This window comes from Cyprinodon tularosa, unplaced genomic scaffold (genome assembly GCF_016077235.1).
Source record: "Cyprinodon tularosa strain WSP-4 unplaced genomic scaffold, ASM1607723v1 ctg528, whole genome shotgun sequence".
Lineage (NCBI taxonomy): Eukaryota > Metazoa > Chordata > Actinopteri > Cyprinodontiformes > Cyprinodontidae > Cyprinodon > Cyprinodon tularosa.
The window spans coordinates 972,664-991,357 of NW_024039261.1; the positions used below are offsets into that span (position 1 = coordinate 972,664).

General features: G+C 37.3%; 1 protein-coding gene across 1 annotated transcript in view; it reads left to right on the forward strand.

Annotated features, from left to right (window-relative positions):
* wasf1 (WASP family member 1) overlaps positions 1-18,694 on the forward strand; it is a 48,709-nt gene that overhangs the window by 20,499 nt on the left and 9,516 nt on the right. Inside the window, exons 2-3 of the mRNA XM_038304197.1 lie at positions 10,446-10,597; positions 12,566-12,700. Coding sequence (XP_038160125.1) covers positions 10,465-10,597; positions 12,566-12,700 — 268 coding nt within the window. The 5' untranslated portion in view covers positions 10,446-10,464. The remainder of the gene's footprint in view (positions 1-10,445; positions 10,598-12,565; positions 12,701-18,694) is intronic.

Sequence of the window (18,694 nt, forward strand, 5' to 3'; positions counted from 1 at the left end):
GACAGTGCACATATGCACAGCCCACGATATGGAGTTTTGACAGAAATACATTATTTCTTGTGTACTCTGTGTGACACATGTTACTGTATATACTTTCATATCTTTTAGGTTTCATAAAGATGAGCTTCAGCCATCTACATCTGCATTTGTGTAATTGTTTTGTAGTTCTTTTCCGGAAGGCCAGTGTCCCGATTTGACTAGTGTCATTCATGTTCGTATCTGTGACGTAATGACTTCGGTGAGGCTGAAGGCTGTCTGGATTCAGCACAGCAGTCTGGAGCTCCTTCCCTACCTTGGATAGTGTTCTTACTATTGACACTGCAAAATGTAAAGGAATAGGAGCTAGGAACAGGAAGTAAGTGCTACAATTTAAGGTATTCAGATCAAGCACTTTTTTTTGGTCTATAGTTAGTCCTCAGAAGCCCACTGAGTGGGCTTCTGAGGACTAACTATAGACCAAACTAACTATAGACTAACTAATTACACCTATAGTTCACTTAAACAGTGGCTCTCACCATCTATTCTTTTCATTACCAATATCTGTATGAAGTTTTAGAGAAAAGTTTAGTATGAAATGATGTGAGAAGTGAGGTTAGTGCAATATAATCAAACTTGAGTCACTCTCTTCAAATCATTAATTAAAATTCAGGTTTAATTTGCTATGTTATGGCCTTACTTTTAATACCCACAGTCTACTTCTTACTTGTATTTGCATAGTTCCTGTTTTGGAAAACGTCTCTTTTGATTAAAGGAATAGTACACCCAAAACATGATTAGCCTTCATTTTCTACTCACCCCCATGCTGAACAAAACTCTGGAGTACTTTTTTGATATCTCAAATGCATCTGGAGATCTGGGAGGCTTCTTGCTGTCTGCTGACATTCAAATAATGGAGGTCTATGGCGCCCGAGACAGAAAGGTCCACAAAAGTCCACAAAAACGTGTCAATATTCCTCCATACTGCTCGTCCAATGTAATCCAAGTGTCCTGAGTGGGTAGCATCCAGAATTTACTCGAAACGAAGTCATTTAGAACGTTTTAGAGCCTAAACAGTAGTGTATAGGATTTCCTAATAGCGCCCCCATGCGCGCTCACGATTCTACGGAAGCCGGCAGACCAAACCGGAAGGAAGTGCGCATTCAGCGTCTGCTCTGCCGATAATGCAAGCGTAGAAGAAGAAATGTGCTGTTTACCTGTGCAAAGAAAGAAACAACGAAAGAAAAATGTCTGAGGACTTCAGTGTTGAGGAAGAGCATGAGTTCTTTGCCGAGCTGAATGCGCTGGTTTGGTCTGCCGGCTTCCGTAGCGTCGTGAGCGCGCATGGGGGCGCTATTAGGAAATCCTATACACTACTGTTTATGCTCTAAACACATTCTAAATGACTTCGTTTCGAGTAAATTATGGACGCTACCCACTCAGGACACTTGGAATACATTGGACGAGCAGTATGGAGGAATATTGACACGTTTTTATGGACTTTTATGGACCTTTCTGTCTCGGGCGCCATAGACCTCCATTATTTGAATGTCAGCAGACAGCAAGAAGCCTCCCAGATCTCCAGATGCATTTGAGATATCAAAAAAGTACTCCAGAGTTTTGTTCAGCATGGGGGTGAGTAGAAAATGAAGGCTAATCATGTTTTGGGTGTACTATTCCTTTAAACTTTTTTGTCCTTCCTTACCTTTTAAATTCTTGTTAAAAGTGAACAGAATTATTTGTATATCAGATTTGGATTGTTGCAAACTTGTTTTTTTAAGCTATACCATTTCCCTTCTAAGTGATTATATTTATAACTAGCTACACAATTTTTCTAGTTGTGTTTCTCCATATCCAAGAGGGGGAAAAAATACATTTTGAACAAAGTGAAGTCCTGTCAACCCCATATACATTTTTCATGTGCTACAAGAGCTTTTTTCACCCGGCTTTGCAGATCTGTGCCTATAGGATCTACAAGCTTGTATGCCTTCGGCCAGTGCAGCTTTGAAAGTTTTTCCTGATTGTTTTATATGCCTGCAGTTGTCCATTATTTAGAAATATTGTTAGTGCACAAATATAGATTTTGTTTACAGAATCCCAGAACAAAAGATTTGGGAGAGTTTGAGATCATTTTAAAGCACCTTTCAGAAGTAGGGAAATATAATAGCAAATATTTGCCTCTATAAACTGTAATTAATGCCCCATTTTTATTTTATTTATTTCTTAAAGCAACATTTACTGTCTGCTACATAATTTTTACTTCAGAAGTCGGAAGGGTTGGGGGCCAGTTCAGCAATAGTACCCAAAAGAAAATCCATTGTTAAGCCAAAATGACCTGTCAGTTGTTCAGTCAGTAAAAGCATCTCTTCTGGAAGCACTCACAGTGTTGGTTTGAGCCTCTACGGACCGCCCAAAGGTAACGGATCCAAAGAAGTTAAAAAAGAGCACTTGGCACTCAGTTCTGAGAGGGATTTCCCTTCTTCCAATGAAGAATTGAATTGAGAAAGCTTTCTGGATGGGAAGCGAAACAATTTAAAACTTGGAAAAAAGTCCAGTGGTTTGTTTTAAACTTTTTTTTTGGAACTTCCTCCAATGAAAAAATTACACATACCAACTTCCCTTCAAATTGGACAGCTCGGATTGGAATTCATTAAGTTGTACCCCATCAAATTGGAACAAAAGGACCACACCAAGTTTCAACAACACGACTCATGGAACACAACTGAGAGCTCTTATACTGCCATACTTCCACCTTGTTTGTCTTGTCCCTTGAATAGAAATTTCTTGCCATGCAAAATTAGTCAAGAGTCGGTTAAACATGACCTGGCAACATTATATCCCATTGTTACAGTTGTACCCAATCTTTCTTCATCTGATTTGGATGATCAACAAGAGAAAATACTGATTTGTTTACCAAAATAGCCAAGCACTGTGACTCATCTGACCGCAACAAAGGAGGGGAAAGCCAAAAATCGATCTAAAATCATATAATTGAATCCATCAAGTTTCAACAAAAAATTCCAAGGATCTGCAGATCTCTTTGACAGAAACAAGCACCATCAACCTTCTCCAGATAAATGATGCAGGTTAAGCAACAGAATACTAAGGAACCGTTAAAAAAAACGATCTGAAGACACCAAAAGTCAGGTCCCAGATAACAAAACTTCACCAAGATGTGAGAATTCCTCTCATCTTCTTCAAGTTAAAACCCCCAACTTAAAAAAAAGAATAAAGATTTTATTTCACCAAAATAACCTCATTTGGTTCTGTAACCCCATAAAGAATAAATAACACATCGGTTCTGAGTGAGGTGTGTTGTTTCCATCTACAGGTTTGCAAAGGATTGGGTTAAAGTGAATAATATGTTTAACCTATTTGATAGCTCATTTTTAAAGAAATATTGGTAATCATAAACTGAATTTGATAGCGCTGTATTACAAATTAATCAAATTAGAAGAAAATTATTAAGAAAATTACATAATGTTCTTTTTATTATATACTTTTAAACAACACAATTTTAACATAACTTTACAATGTGGTCTGTTTTCTATTACATTATTTTAAATATCAGATGTTATGAACAGTTACTCAGTGTTGGGTAGCATTTTTTGCAAATACTAGTAGCATTACTCTTACTTCTGTCAACAAGTGACAGAAAAGTGTGACAAAATCAATCAATTTATTTACCCGCTTCACCATGTCCGGAAATCAATGGAAGTCAATGGGTGTCAGCATATGGTCCTGACTTCACATAGCAAAATCATTATGTGTGTGTGTATACATATATAGATGTGTATATGTGTGTAGTGGCCGTGTGTATGGGCCATGCATCGTACATAATACAGTGCAGTCTCCCTGTCCCTGTATCCTCCCTGCAGAAAAACTACCCCAAAGCATGATGCTGCCTCCCCAATATTTCACAGTAGGGGGGGTGTTCTTGGGATGGTACTCATCCTTCTTCTTCATCCAAAGACTGTTTGTGGAATTATGACCAAAAAGTTCTAATTTGGTCTGATCTGACCACATGACTTTCTCCCATGACTCCTCTGGATTATCCAAATGGTCATTGGCAAACTTAAGACAGGCCTTGACATGTGCTGGTTTAAGCAGGGAATCTTCCGTGCCATGCATGATTTCAAATCATGACGACTTAGTTTATTGCCAACAGTAACCTTGGAAACAGTGGCCCCAGCTCTAGTTGGGTCATTGACCAGTTCCATCTTGTTGGCCATGTAGTTCTGGGCTGATTCCTGTCCTTTCTTTGGATCAGTGAGACCCCATGAGTTGAGATCTTTATCGGAGCCCCAGTCCGAGGGAGATTAACAGTTATGTTTAGCTTCCATTTTTTAATGATTGCTCCAACAGTGGAACTTTTTCCACCAAGTTGTTTCGCAATTTCCCCGTAGCCCCGTCCAGCCTTGTGGATGTGTACAATTTTGTCTCTAGTTTCTTTGGACAGCTCTTTGGTCTTGGTTGTGACCGCAGGTCATTCATTCCTGCTGCCACCAGACTCTATAATACTGCACTATAACCACAATAACTCCTGTAACAACCACTGTGCAACTATATTATATATTTTTTATTTATGACTGTGCAATATTCTGTGCAATATGCTGACTGTGCAATATATGTAAATATAATAGTCATACCACTACCTCACCATTGTTCCTTACCTACTACACTTTAATGTAAAAGTGAATCCACCCGTATATCCTCAAACCTCTGTGTCACTCCCTTGTATGTTTTATTGCTTATTTTTATTTTTCGTTTTTTCATTGTGTGTGATACATGTACACTTGCACCTTAATTCTTATTATCTGGATATCTGGATGTATATACAGTGCTTGCTTGTTTATTTTTAATGCACCTTTTCCTCCTTGTTTGCACCTTCTTTAATTACTATGCCAATATGTGACCAGTGAATTTCTCCGCTGTGAGATCAATAAAGCTCATCTAATCTAATCTAGGTCTTTGAGGGTCAGAATTCTTGCTGATAGGTGTTCAAATACTTATCTGCAGCTGTATCCTACTAATAAATAGTTAAAAAATATATATATATATATTGGGATTTGTGGATTTGTTTCTTTTAGATTATGTCTCTCACAATGGACATGCACTTTTGATGACAATTTCAGACCCCTCCATGATTTCTAAGTGGGAGAACTTGCAAAATAACAGGGTGTTCAAATACTTATTTTTTGTATGTATTATTTTTAAATGAAAAGAGTAGAAGAATTATGTGGTCACTTGTGGCTAAGATACAAAACTGCAGAACGCAGAGTTTTTTTGCTTTTTTAGTTTACAAACAAAAAATTGATCATGAGACTTGTATATCAGCCAAGCCATCTCAATAAAAGACTCCTGACCTCCACCATATTGAACGGTCAGCAGTTGCTTTTTAACTGAGTAAAAACTCCATTAGGATTCATTAGGGCCTCTAGTAGGATATGTCCTGAGTGCATGATCCTCACCACTCAACAGCTCCTCTTTTCTCCTCTGGCTGGTGCCTTATGTCACCTTGCTTAATGCTTGTGCAAAGGATAGATAAGGAATCTATAATCTGTCCTGTATTTGATTTCTCATTGTCGTTATTCCACTCTACATATAAGTTTTTATGTTTTACTACAATAATCCAGTCTTTTTTTCCTGAACCGACACCTCCTTTTTATTTTGTTTGCTTTTTTTTCTTCCTGAAACCCAATTTTTCCCTATGTGTCTTTTGGGATGATATAAAGTGACCAATGACATCCCACTGCAGCCGTTGCCATGGTGATCTGTGACAGTGGGAAGCACCACCCAAGATGAATGGGCCATAAAAGTAGTAACAGAACAGCAAGGGGTGTGTAGAAAAGAAAGGAGCTTTAGTCCCACAGCTAGATGGAGAAAAAAAAAATAGGGCAAGAAATGTCATGAATTTTAAATAGTATATAGGTAATCAATATCCCACTCTAATGCAGACACTTATTATGCTTGTTTTTGTATTTTTTTCTAGCAGTCACAGTATAACACACTTTTTTTATATCTTGCGTTTGTCACAGTGAAAAGAAATCATGTCTACGAGCATTTTCCTATTCAGATTGTTTTGACCTTCATGTACTCTCTTCAAAGTATTAATCTAAATGTATGACTATGAGACCACTCATGGCCATGTTTATTTTTTCTCTTTTACTTTATTCCATCAGGCTAAGTAGAGTTATGTCCAAAGAAGCTCTTCCAGTTTCAAAAATGTTAGTTTCTCCAATTTGTTTACACATCTAAAATGTTATCTAATTAATTTCTAAGGGGAGTTTATATGAGACTACATATTTTTTTTTTTTCTGTTAGAATATATGTCACATGCCATCATGTCAAACCATGATTTGTACAGAGGCTTTGCTGCCATCACTTCTTCTTGATGTACAAACACATGACAGTGACACAACTTTGCTCACATGTGATGAGCTCATCGAACGATTCAGCACCTGTGATCTAGAATGGAGATCGACAGGTACAGGTTTTTTTTTTAAGGCAGATGCTGATCATTTTTACACCAGTCTAACCGATCCCCAAAATGTGCAGATGATTACTTTATTTTAATAGGTTTAAAATAAACAGCTTCACCTTAATTGATTTTTCAAGCAATGACTGCCGAATGCACTAATGAATCTGCTGATTCTGATAAAAATGCAAATATCACCCAAAAATATTTACCGGAAGATGTATCAGTCGATCTCTACTTGAAAACCCCACTTTAAGAGAAATCATTATCACCCTTTTCTCGGCGTTATTTTTGTTTGTTGCTGTCCACTTCTTATCCATTTAAAACAGAGATGGGAAGTAACGAAGTACAAATACTTTGTTACTGTACTCAAGTAGATTTTTCTGATATTTTTACTTTACTTTACTACTTATTTTTATGGCGACTTTTTACTTCTACTCCTTACATTTTTACACAAATATCTGTACTTTCTACTCCTTACATTTTAAAAAATTGTCTCGTTACTTTAGTTTTGAATCATTTCAATGGAGTTACCGTTATTATTTTTCACGTCATCAATACCAAATTCAATCTAATTGGATGGGAATCTACGTTGCATTTGACGCACCACTACAAGATGAATCGACAGATTCGGCGGTATTCATTGGCGGCAAATCATTGCAGCTTGGTGGCGGTGGCGTTAGCATAGTAGAATGGACGACGAGATGATTGAAAACGAACACAACGGAGATCTAGTCCTATTGGCAGACATCCATTTAAAATGTAGGCAACGGCATGAAAAAAGTGGTTTCTACTTTTACTTTTATACTTTAAGTAAATTTACAAGCCTGTACTTTGTTACTTTTACTTGAGTAAAGAAGTTTAATCAGTACTTCCACTTTTACCAGAGTATTTTTTAACACAAGTATCTGTACTTTTACTCAAGTACGGATAGTGAGTACTTTTGCCATCTCTGATTTAAAATAGAATGAATTGTGAGAACATGTTTCTATTTCAAAAGATGACTGAGATTTTGCACTGTGATTTATTTGTATGAGTGAAACACTGCCTACATGTTTCAGTGTAAATGCTTCAACTAAATTTAAAGGGGTCCATGTTGTCACTAATGGCCCCTTTGAGATGCATCCTGGATGACATACCTGATCCATCGCCGGGCAGATTTATTCCTAATATTTCCGATGGTACAGTCAACAACATGGTAATTGCTCGGTGGTGGAGATGTCACTGAAAATATGAGCATATTAAAAGCACAAGACATCAATTAGAGTTTAATCGATGCTTTACCGAAGCCACAGTGACTGTCCAGGCCAAGCAGTCAATCTACACTGGAGCACCTGATCTCCACTTCATTCAGATGTCTACTTTAATTAAACGCAAGCCAACAGCAGGGAAGCAGTGTTATTAGCAGGATTACTGCTGCTGTCACAGAGGGGGTCATGTTAGTGGATTATGTTTAGGTTTATTCCTGTCCAAATCTGTTTTTTTCAACTTTCCATTAACTGGGTTTCTTTAAGTTTTTACTGCTAAAAAGGAAAACATGAGTATTATTGTGGATTCTGCTATTGTTGCAGTTTTACTAGATGTATTTAAATAGATGAGGATTTTCTGAAAATGAATCAGTGTTGATAAGGATTTAAGCAAAAATAGAAAATTGGTTTTGAAAAGCAAAATAACATAGAAAAGCTCTGCCCTAACACAGACTGAATATCTCTGTCAGTGTTTTACCTCCTTCTTCCGGTGTAAAAAAATCTCACAAGTGGGTAACAATTTTTACAGACAAACCAGAATATTTGCATGTTAAACGTAACCAGATGTTTAAGGTTTGGTCAACATTTACCATGCATACCAAGACTAGTAATGATGTTATTATCTGGCTGCTGTGAGGATGAAAAAAAGTAATATGTTTATATATGTATGTATGTATATATATATAATTTTTTTTTTTTTCCTTCTCTGGGCAAAATATATTTCCATTTAACGATATTGACCAGATAAAATATCAGTTTTAATCATACATACATTTAGTACTTGTTTCTTTGTGCAGAATGTTAGAAAAACTTTGATGAAGTGATATTAATTAAACGGAGGTAAAATAGTGAAAAATGACTAGGAAAAGAACTGACCCGTTTATTAATGCCCAATCGTTATATATGCTTTAAACAGAAACAGAAGCAGAATCCTTCTTTTAGCTTGCCTGTATCTGACATTTGTGAAACAGGCTGATATAATCAGATATTATTTTTTTGCCTGATATTTGACCAATTTCTTATCTCAGTATCATTTATACTCAAATATCGGTGCTTTTTACCACTTACTTTTCCCAAAACTGGCTTATTACTTTTATAAATAGTAACAAAAAAGGAAGCAAGTTGTAATTTTGTATCATTTAAGGCAAATATTTTTTAACTTTTGTAATTAGAAAAAAAAAAACTGGTTCTACTTTGTATTTAAGCAAATGAGTTCCATCAGTATTTTATTAAGATGGGTATCTGCAGTTGTACTTCAGTAAAGAATATGACTATTTTTGACACCTCTGCCAGCTAGAAATTTTTGGACCTAGATCTATGCGCAGCTCTAGAACTAAATTCTTGAAATAGAAGAGGACTCTCACCCACTCCAGAGTTGCCTGGGGAGAGAAGCATTGGATAGGTGTGGGGATACTGATCAGCCCACAGCTGATGAGTGGTGCCTAGATTTGGGATTTTTTCTTTTGAGTAGGAGTGTCGCCTCTTTGCATATTAAGGTTGCAAGAGGGAAAGAAAGACCCCATTCATCGGTAGGCCACTTGGAGGCATTAGAAATTCTTTCCAAAGTAGATAAATAATGTTTAGTCACCTTCATTGTTGGATTTTATTTTTGATGCCTAACAGTCAGAGTATCTCCCCAAAGTTAAAATTCTGTGCTTCCTGCAGTTTCATTTTGGTTTGGAATCAAACCTGTATGGATTTTACGAAATGAAAGATGACTGTGGGGTAGGTTTACTAAGATGGGAAAACATGCTCAATCTGCCCTCCTTGCGCTTGAGCTAGAACTCCCTTCTACCACCAAATGTCAGGTAGCCTAAGCCAAATTGGCTGAAGAATGGCAGCAGGCAGCTGTTGTCCAGATTAAGTTCCCATCATCTCCACCTAGCTATACTGATCTCTCTAAAATAAATAATCTTTATTTAAATATTTTCCAGATATTTTAACAAATGTTGTCAGGTGGAATATTCCACATAACAAGAATAACTAAATAATGTCAGTTCAAACAAGTTGTAATCAGAGATCTTTTAGAGTGTAGTCCTTTCATTTCACAAAAATATGTATTACTCTAAGGCAAAGAAAAACCCTGAAACGTACTTATCGGCTGCTGCTTTTAATCAGTACTGAGTTGTGGGCGCAGCTCTGTCCATAACTGGTCTGTGCAAGCCTGTTCTTGTCTGATCTAGAATTCTTAAATTAGCTTTTTTCAAATTGGGGAAATGAATACAGATGAGACTGGGACAAACAAACCAGAATATTAGCTAAAAATAATAGACTACACTCTCAGGGGAAAAGTGTTTTCTCACTGTTTTCTCTCATTTGCAAACTAAACTAAAGCGATCTTGGTAAACCTATGTTATGCTTGGCATGTTTTTTTACTGATTAAAACGGATTTCTTTACAGACATTTTGTTTTGCTCCTCTGTTCCATTTTTGTGTTTTCTAAGAAAGGGAAAACATGGGTTCTGTAAACCTAGTAAGCCTACATTTAATTAGCATGGCTGAGGGAAAAGAATTGCAATAATATATTTCATGCTTAAAATTGTGTAACATGAAAATTTGCAGTGTGTAAACATATTAAATAGAATTATTGTCCTACTGTATGGTGCGTTTTGTATTTTTTTTTCTTTTATTGAAATTGGCTTTGTGCAAGTAAATCTTAATCAGTAAATCAATAAATTGATTTACAGTAGACACTAATGAAATTTGTTCCATTTCCCATCTGCCTCCTCCATTTCTCTTTTGCAGGCAGTGTTGCAGCAAAAGGATGCCGCTGGTTAAGCGCACCATCGAGCCCAGGCACTTGTGCCACACGGTACTGCCTAGGAACATCAAGAATGAGCTGGAATGTGTGACCAACATCTCCTTGGCCAGTGTCATTCGCCAGCTCAGCAGCCTCAGTAAGTCAAACTTTACACTTATTGTTTAATATAATAATACATACTTCTCTTGATATTGGCTAATAGTTTTGATAGGGGCAGTTCTTGTAAGAAATCTAAGCTGTTCATTGAAATGCAAAAATCAATCTATAAATGTGCACCCGTTTCTTTTTTCTTTTTCCCATAACTCTATCTTTGGAAATGAAAAGCAGCATAAACCTGCTGATTTATAAACCCATTTTTAAATAACTTATAAAATAGGGTGTCTCATTTACTCATACCTTTTAGTTTGATTAGTTTCTCATTTTCAAACACTCTTAACACTCTACATACCAGATACTAATTACAACTGTTCTTATACTGTATATTAATATTTTTACTAAGATTGAAGGTCCTAGACTTCTTAAAATCAGTTCCTTTGTTTGGGAGGTGTTTCTTAAATCAGTCTCTTCTTTTCCAGACAACACATGCAAATTTTAGTTCAGCTCATCTCTCCTCAGTAAATACATGCTGTATCTTTTTTAACGATGAATGCATCATACCAAATATAGGCAGTCACTTTGTTTGAAACTTAGTTTAACTTCCAATGGCATGGTTGTGATATTTATACCAGAGGTGTGCCACTATTTAAACAAAAGGTCACAAGTAATGGATTCATTTACATTATCTATTATGTCTATTATAGCGGGGCTAAAACTAAAAACACTAGGGTGCCGGCCCACACCCCAATGACCTTAACACATTTTGAATAAAAATTAAAGGTAATTTATAAAATTTAAATATGTTGATAAATATTTTTAAGATGTAAAATATAAATATTTAATCTTTAATCACGAATAAAACTGATTTGTTTTTCGGATTGGTGACATATTTCAGCCCTAGGGTGCAAAAATTGTTGGCCTCTCGTTAAAAGTTGTACAAAAAGTAAGCCTGTACATGAAATTCATCCATCCATCCACTTTCTTACATGCTTAACCCAAGTGGGGTCGCGCGGTCGCTGGTGTCTATCTCCAGCTGTCTACAGGCGAGAGGCGGGTACACCCTAGACAGGTCGCCAGTCCATTGGAGGGCAACACAGAAACAAACAGGACAAAGAACTATTCACACACACACACACACACACACACACACACACACACACACACACACACACACACACACACACCTAAGGGGACTTTAGAGACGCCAATTAACCTAACAGTCATGTTTTTTGGACTGTGGAAGGACGCCAGAGTACCTGGAGAGAGCCCATGCATGCTTAGGGAGAACATGCAAACTCCATGCAGAAAGACCCCCGGCCAGGAATCGAACCCAGAACCTTGTTGCTGCAAGGCAGCAATGCTACCCACTGTTCCACTGAGCAGCCCATACATGAAATAATGAATTATTTATATAATTCATATAAATATACTGGTGTGATTGGTTTTTGCTCTGTGTCTATTTTGAATTTATAGCCCCCCTTGGAGAAAAGCGCCACTGCTTCAGTATCTAAACATCTAAAATAAGCATCACAGTTGCCTGGATGCACAATGTTTTACTATGAACCACTCTACGTCCCACATGGCTAACATTTTAAGCTGGCTTGCTCTACTACAGAAACACCCAGTCACCACTTTGTTTCTTCACATCTCAATAAAAGAAACCTCTGAAACTATAAAAACCGAAACACAAGAAAAGCAGCATGGTGTGCTTTGATTGTGTTTGACAAAAGCATTTGCAATGTCTAACCAACAGATCCACAGTACATGTTGCAGACTATCAAGGTCTCCTGAGTCAGTTTAGGGGAACAATAACTGACAGCTACATTCAAAGGAAAATGTTCTACAAAAGCGAAATGATTGCTCTGAACAATAGAGTAAACATTTGAAATCAGCTTTGACACAAAGCAGGTGCCTTACAGATACAAAGTAAGTTTTGTATCTTTTAGATAAATGTGACTTTTACATTTATTTGGAAACATTAACTGATTTTCTTTAATCATTTTTGCAGGTAAATATGCAGAGGACCTTTTTGGAGAGCTGTTCAATGAAGCCCACTCCTTCTCTTTCCGGGTCAACTCCCTGCAGGAGAGGGTGGACCGACTCTCCATCAGCGTCACACAACTGGACCCCAAAGAAGAAGAATGTGAGTTTCATATTGATCCATCCATCCATCCATTTTCCATCATGCTTATCCCAAGTGGGGTCGCGAGGGGTGTTTGTGCCTATCTCTAGCTACGGGTGAAAGGCAGGGTACACCCTGGACAAGTCTCCAGTCCATCGCAGGGCACATATTGATTCAGAGCCACGCAAAAATATTCAAACCCATTGATTTTTTTTTCCTATTTAAACTGCTGAGTATTATCTTTGATTTTATGGGACTTACAAATGCAATGTAGTGCAGACATGAGAAATAAAAAAAACACATGGTTGGCATCCGTTTGCATTTAATTCTCCTAGCCAGTGTTGTTGTAAATCTTTTTGGATTGGTCTCTACCAGCCTTAAATTTATTTTTGTAACATTTTTTAAGTCCAATCGTACTTGGCATTTCAAGCATAGTGTAGTTGCTTTGACGCTTGCTTGTCAACCCAAACAGTCAAGTTTGCTGCTTGGTCCTGTCAAGAGTTTCATTTTGTGGAGGAGTGGTAGTTGCCTAGTGGAGAGGCTGCCAGTTCAAACTACAGAATGGCAAATCTGGGCCCCTGAGCAAGACCCTTATCGCCACTTGCTCCTAAGGTGCTAAACAATGCAAGGGATAGATGGATTGTAAAGAACATCTTTTACTGTAATATACAAACAGCTAAAGGTGATTATATTAATAGGAAAACTTATGTCTAAACCTGCTTTCAAGAATCCCAATGGGATTCAGGTCTGGAACCCAAGTCGAACAATTTAACACATGGATATCTTCCAATCTAAACCATTTTATTGTAGCTCAAGTTGTATGTTTAGGTTCCTCAAGCAGGGTGTTCCCAACTGTTGTTATTTATTTTAAATTTTTTTTTAAGAAACTATCCAGTTTCTGTTGTTCTATCTCAAATCTGTCTTTTTAGTATGATGCTTCCAGCCCTTTGTACCTCAGTAATGATATCGTATTAGATTTTTTGCCTCATATGATGAAATGGTTGTTGGCCAGAAAGTAGAGTTATGTTTTCGTCTGACCAGAGCTTTGTCTTCCTCATGTTTGAATTCATGGCTTGTGGGAAACTTGAACTGAAGCTTTATAAGACTCTCTTTACCACACTGTTGTAATGACCAGCTTTGTCAAGTGTTTCCATTTAATAGTTGTCATGTCCATAGATTTTCCTACCTGAGTTGTGGATCTCTGCTGCTCCTCCAGAGTTACTAAGAGTCATGTGACTGCTTCTCTGATTTATGCTTTCCTTCCACAATCTGTCATTTTATTTGGAAGATTACTACTTTGTAAATCTGTATGGCCATCAAGAAGCTTTTAAAACCTTTGTATCATAAGTTCCATCAACAGTTATGCTTTTTGTGTTGTTTTTAACCTAAAATCCTAATGAAATACTTAAATGTGTTTTTGTATTGTGCCAAAATGAGAAAAAGTAAAAAATTAGAAACATATTTAAAAGACTCTTTACACATAACCTATGCAAATCAATTCCTTTTATCTAGACAGAGCCTTTTAGAGCATGTTTTCTCAAGGCACTTTACAAAGAATTCAGTTAAATAATACAAGCAAATTGAAATAGAGCAGAAAACTTTTAACCAATTTATTATTGTTGTTCTTTTAATTCAAAACTATGTCTTCAATTCTATTTCCTTTTGGAACTAATAAATCATTGTTAAATTTAAATTAAACTAGTAGAATTAGACGATGCCATTCATTTATATAAGAAAAATGACTTCTAAAGGCTTTTCTATGATATTGCCAGAATCTTCTGTGAGTTTTAATGGCTCTTACTGAAGGAACAGGTAGCTATAAGAATCAGATTTTATCTGCTATGGTAGTAAAACCAGTTCCAGTTTGAAACATTGCTCTCATGTTTCTGTTTGACTTGCTGCTCATTTACTTGATAAATGTGTTTTCCTTCTGTGAAGAGGATCTTTGGGATCTTTGTTGTGAGCAATAAAAAGAAAATGTAATAATCTGTGTCCTCTGTCAAGTAAGCCAGGTTATCCAGAGAGAGGAGAGGCAGAACGACAGGATAGAGTTTCGGGTTGAGTCGGCAGTGAGTGTACAGTAAAGAACATGGGGAGAATCACAGTGGTGTAATACCACGCTCCAAGGCACTGTATCGATTTCCCTTGGGCCTGCAGTGTGTTTAAAGCTTTGTTCAATGCCACTTTAACTGCTTCCTTGTCACTGACAGAGTAAAATGCTCTCCGGTTATGGCCTTTTTGAATGCAACTAGAGGCATCCCTTTTTCATAAAGCAATAAACTGTATGATATTGTGGACTCTGGATGTTATAACCTGCATGCTTACTGTACCTCCACCCTTCTCTCTTTTTGTCCCATCTCCAACCCATTCATGTCCACCATTTAAACCAGACATTTACCAACGATTGAAAGAAAAAGATGGAAAGTTTATTTTTTTACTGTTATTCTTAATATCTATTATATACCTAATATTAGGAAGTTTCTTTCAATAAAGATTCTATTATATCTTTCTGCAATTTGGGATGGTCAAGATCAGGATATCAGGGTTTTGTAAGCTTCCTATTGGTTTACTTTCAACATTAATTTGATAAAGATTTTTAAATGTATTTAAAGCCATTTCCTCAAACAAATTACTTCCTATATTAGAGCATAAAAAGATCAAAGGTTATCAATTGAGATCAGTAAGATTCTTGATGATCTTCCTAATTTTCGACAATCCTTGGCTTCAAATTCCAGATAGTTAGCTAAAGATGCCAAGTTTGTCTATTTAAACAATCATATGGAGGTATATTTAGCTTTAGGATGTTTAACCTTCATACTGTCCAGGAAAGAGACTGGTTCTATGCCCAAAAGCAGAAGACCTTGCAAAGGTACTGGGTAATGTTGCAAGAGAGCTGTGCTGTTCAGAGTAAAATGAGCCCTATACCAATGTGGGCTAAAAAGCCAACCAGGAGAGAAGAAGCCAGTTGAAAAATTCAAGAAAGAACATTAGATCATAGCAGACAAGGGAAAGGGCAACATGGAAACCTAAAACATCATCCCAGTATGAAGTATGGGGGTGGCTCATATCAGAAAAATGTAACAGGCAGTACTGGAAAGGTGTGGGAGAGATTTTGACTGTTTGTCAGTTCACAACAAAGAGAGTACAAATTTTTGTTTTCACCAAATATGTTTTTGACAAGAACAATGGACTCGGGGAGAACTCGAGAACGCAGCTTGCAAGCATAAATATGGGTCAATTAGAACAGAACACCACCCGCCTTACCTGGAGCTGCATTTCACCTCCTATTTTTAATAGTCTCTAGATAATAATAAATTCTTACTGTTTTCATTAAGTGGGGGAATAATAGTTAACACAGTCAGATAAACACAAAATAAATTAACGTTTTGCCAAATAAAACAAAAAAATCGCCCTTAGAAAGGCTAAGGTTAGCCTCGGACGTCTGCTGGTTGCCGCAGTTCTCTCGACATCTGAACTTTTTCTTTTAAATTACACACTAAATAAGACATATAAGACATATAGAGATGCTTAAAAGTATTAGAACTTTAAACTTATACTCTGAACTCTGTCACTGCTCCACTGATCACTGTCACTACCCAATCCGTACCGGAAGCACCATCGGCTCATTTGCGCATGTTCAAGCAGATAAAAATCCAGGTTGCCATAAATAATGTAATCATGGTACTAAAAGTACTTATTTCTATCCTTGAATAACTAAAGAATGCATTTCTTATGACTTTCTGAGACAATTCAATGCTTTTAACATTATAGCTTGTCTGATGTCATCATCAGATATGCTCAGAGTAGTCAGGCAAAATATGATTAAACAATGTTTAACTTTTTTATTTTATTTCTTTCTTTAGATTACACACTATAAACCATAATGTTTACACGAAAGGAATAAATAAAATAAAAAGACAAGATTTATGTTTTAATCCAAAGCCAAAAAAGTTAGCTCCCAATAGTAGCGCAGAATACAGTTTCTGGTGCAGATAAGTGATAAAACAGAGAGGATTTTAATGCATTTATTTTATCAGGAAATACATTGTTAACCTTTAACACATTATAATTAAGTATAATTGCTATTTTTAAGTAGGGAAAAATGTAATCTAGTTCTTTTTTACAAATTAAAACCAAGGGTGACCCGGATGTACACTATATTGCCAAAAGTATTTGCTCACCTGCCTTGACTCACATATGAGCTTAAGTGACATCCCGTTCCTAATCCATAGGGTTCAATATGACGTCGGTCCACCCTTTGCAGATAGAACAGCTTCAACTCTTCTGGGAAGGCTGTCCACAAGGTTTAGGAGTGTGTTTATGGGAATTTTTGACCATTCTTCCAGAAGCGCATTTGTGAGGTCGCACACTGATGTTGGACGAGAAGGCCTGGCTCTCAGTCTCCGCTCTAATTCATCCCAAAGGTGTTCTATCGGGTTGAGGTCAGGACTCTGTGCAGGCCAGTCAAGTTCATCCACACCAGACTCTGTCATCCATGTCTTTATGGACCTTGCTTTGTGCACTGGTGCACAGTCATGTTGGAAGAGGAAGGGGCCAGCTCCAAACTGTTCCCACAAAGTTGGGAGCATGGAATTGTCCAAAATGTCTTGGTATGCTGAAGCATTCAGAGTTCCTTTCACTGGAACTAAGGGGCCAAGCCCAGCTCCTGAAAAACAACCTCACACCATAATCCCCCCTCCACCAAACTTTACACTTGGCACAATGCAGTCAGACAAGTACCGTTCTCCTGGCAACCGCCAAACCCAGACCCGTCCATCAGATTGCCAGATGGAGAAGCGCGATTCGTCACTCCAGAGAACGCGTCTCCACTGCTCTAGAGTCCAGTGGCGGCGTGCTTTACACCACCGCATCCGACGCTTTGCATTGCACTTGGTGATGTATGGCTTGGATGCAGCTGCTCGACCATGGAAACCCATTCCATGAAGCTCTCTGCGCACTGTTCTTGAGCTAATCTGAAGGCCACATGAAGTTTGGAGGTCTGTAGTGATTGACTCTGCAGAAAGTTGGCGACCTCTTCGCACTATGCGCGTCAGCATCCGCTGACCCCGCTCCGTCAGTTTACGTGGCCTACCTCTTCGTGGCTGAGTTGCTGTCGTTCCCAAACACTTCCATTTTCTTATAATACAGCTGACAGTTGACTGTGGAATATTTAGGAGCGAGGAAATTTCACGACTGGATTTGTTGCACAGGTGGCATCCTATCACAGTTCCACGCTGGAATTCACTGAGCTCCTGAGAGCGACCCATTCTTTCACAAATGTTTGTAAAAACAGTCTGCATGCCTAGGTGCTTGAATTTATACACCTGTGGCCATGGAAGTGATTGGAACACCTGATTCCAATAATTTGGATGGGTGAGCAAATACTTTTGGCAATATAGTGTATGTCTTGTTGCACATGCACAAATGAGCTGATAGTACATGCTAACAGTACGGACTGGGTAGTGACAATACATGCTCGGTAAAGAGTGAGGGGCGAAAACGACATCCGAAGAATTTGTCTGTTCTCGGTCTTGTGTACTTGTGAATTGGAACAGTTCTAGAGCTGAGGCTGAAGACGTTTAACCAGCACATGAAAAAAATGCACAAGTACACATATTTAGAAACGGCCTTTAACTCTGTTACCCTGGTTCTGTCAGGAAATATGGGCCGAAATTCCTTTATATTATCGTGAAATATATATATATATGTATATATATATATATGTATATATATATATATATATATATATATCTCATGTAGTTTTAAATAAAAATTAATGCAAGTTAATTTTCAATAAAAAAAAAAACGTTGCTAATTTGATGCCAAGCTAATTTGTTTCTTGTCTTTTTTTTTTCTTTTTTTTTTTGCAAACAGAGATAATAAAACTGGCCTTAAAAAAGTTAAACTTTAATCTGCTTAAATGTGAGACTTATAAAAAAAAAAAAAGCTCTTCATTTTTGGGGGGGATCTGGTAGTTGTGATAGTCTGCTGTGCAGGGTTATTCCTGTAAAAAAC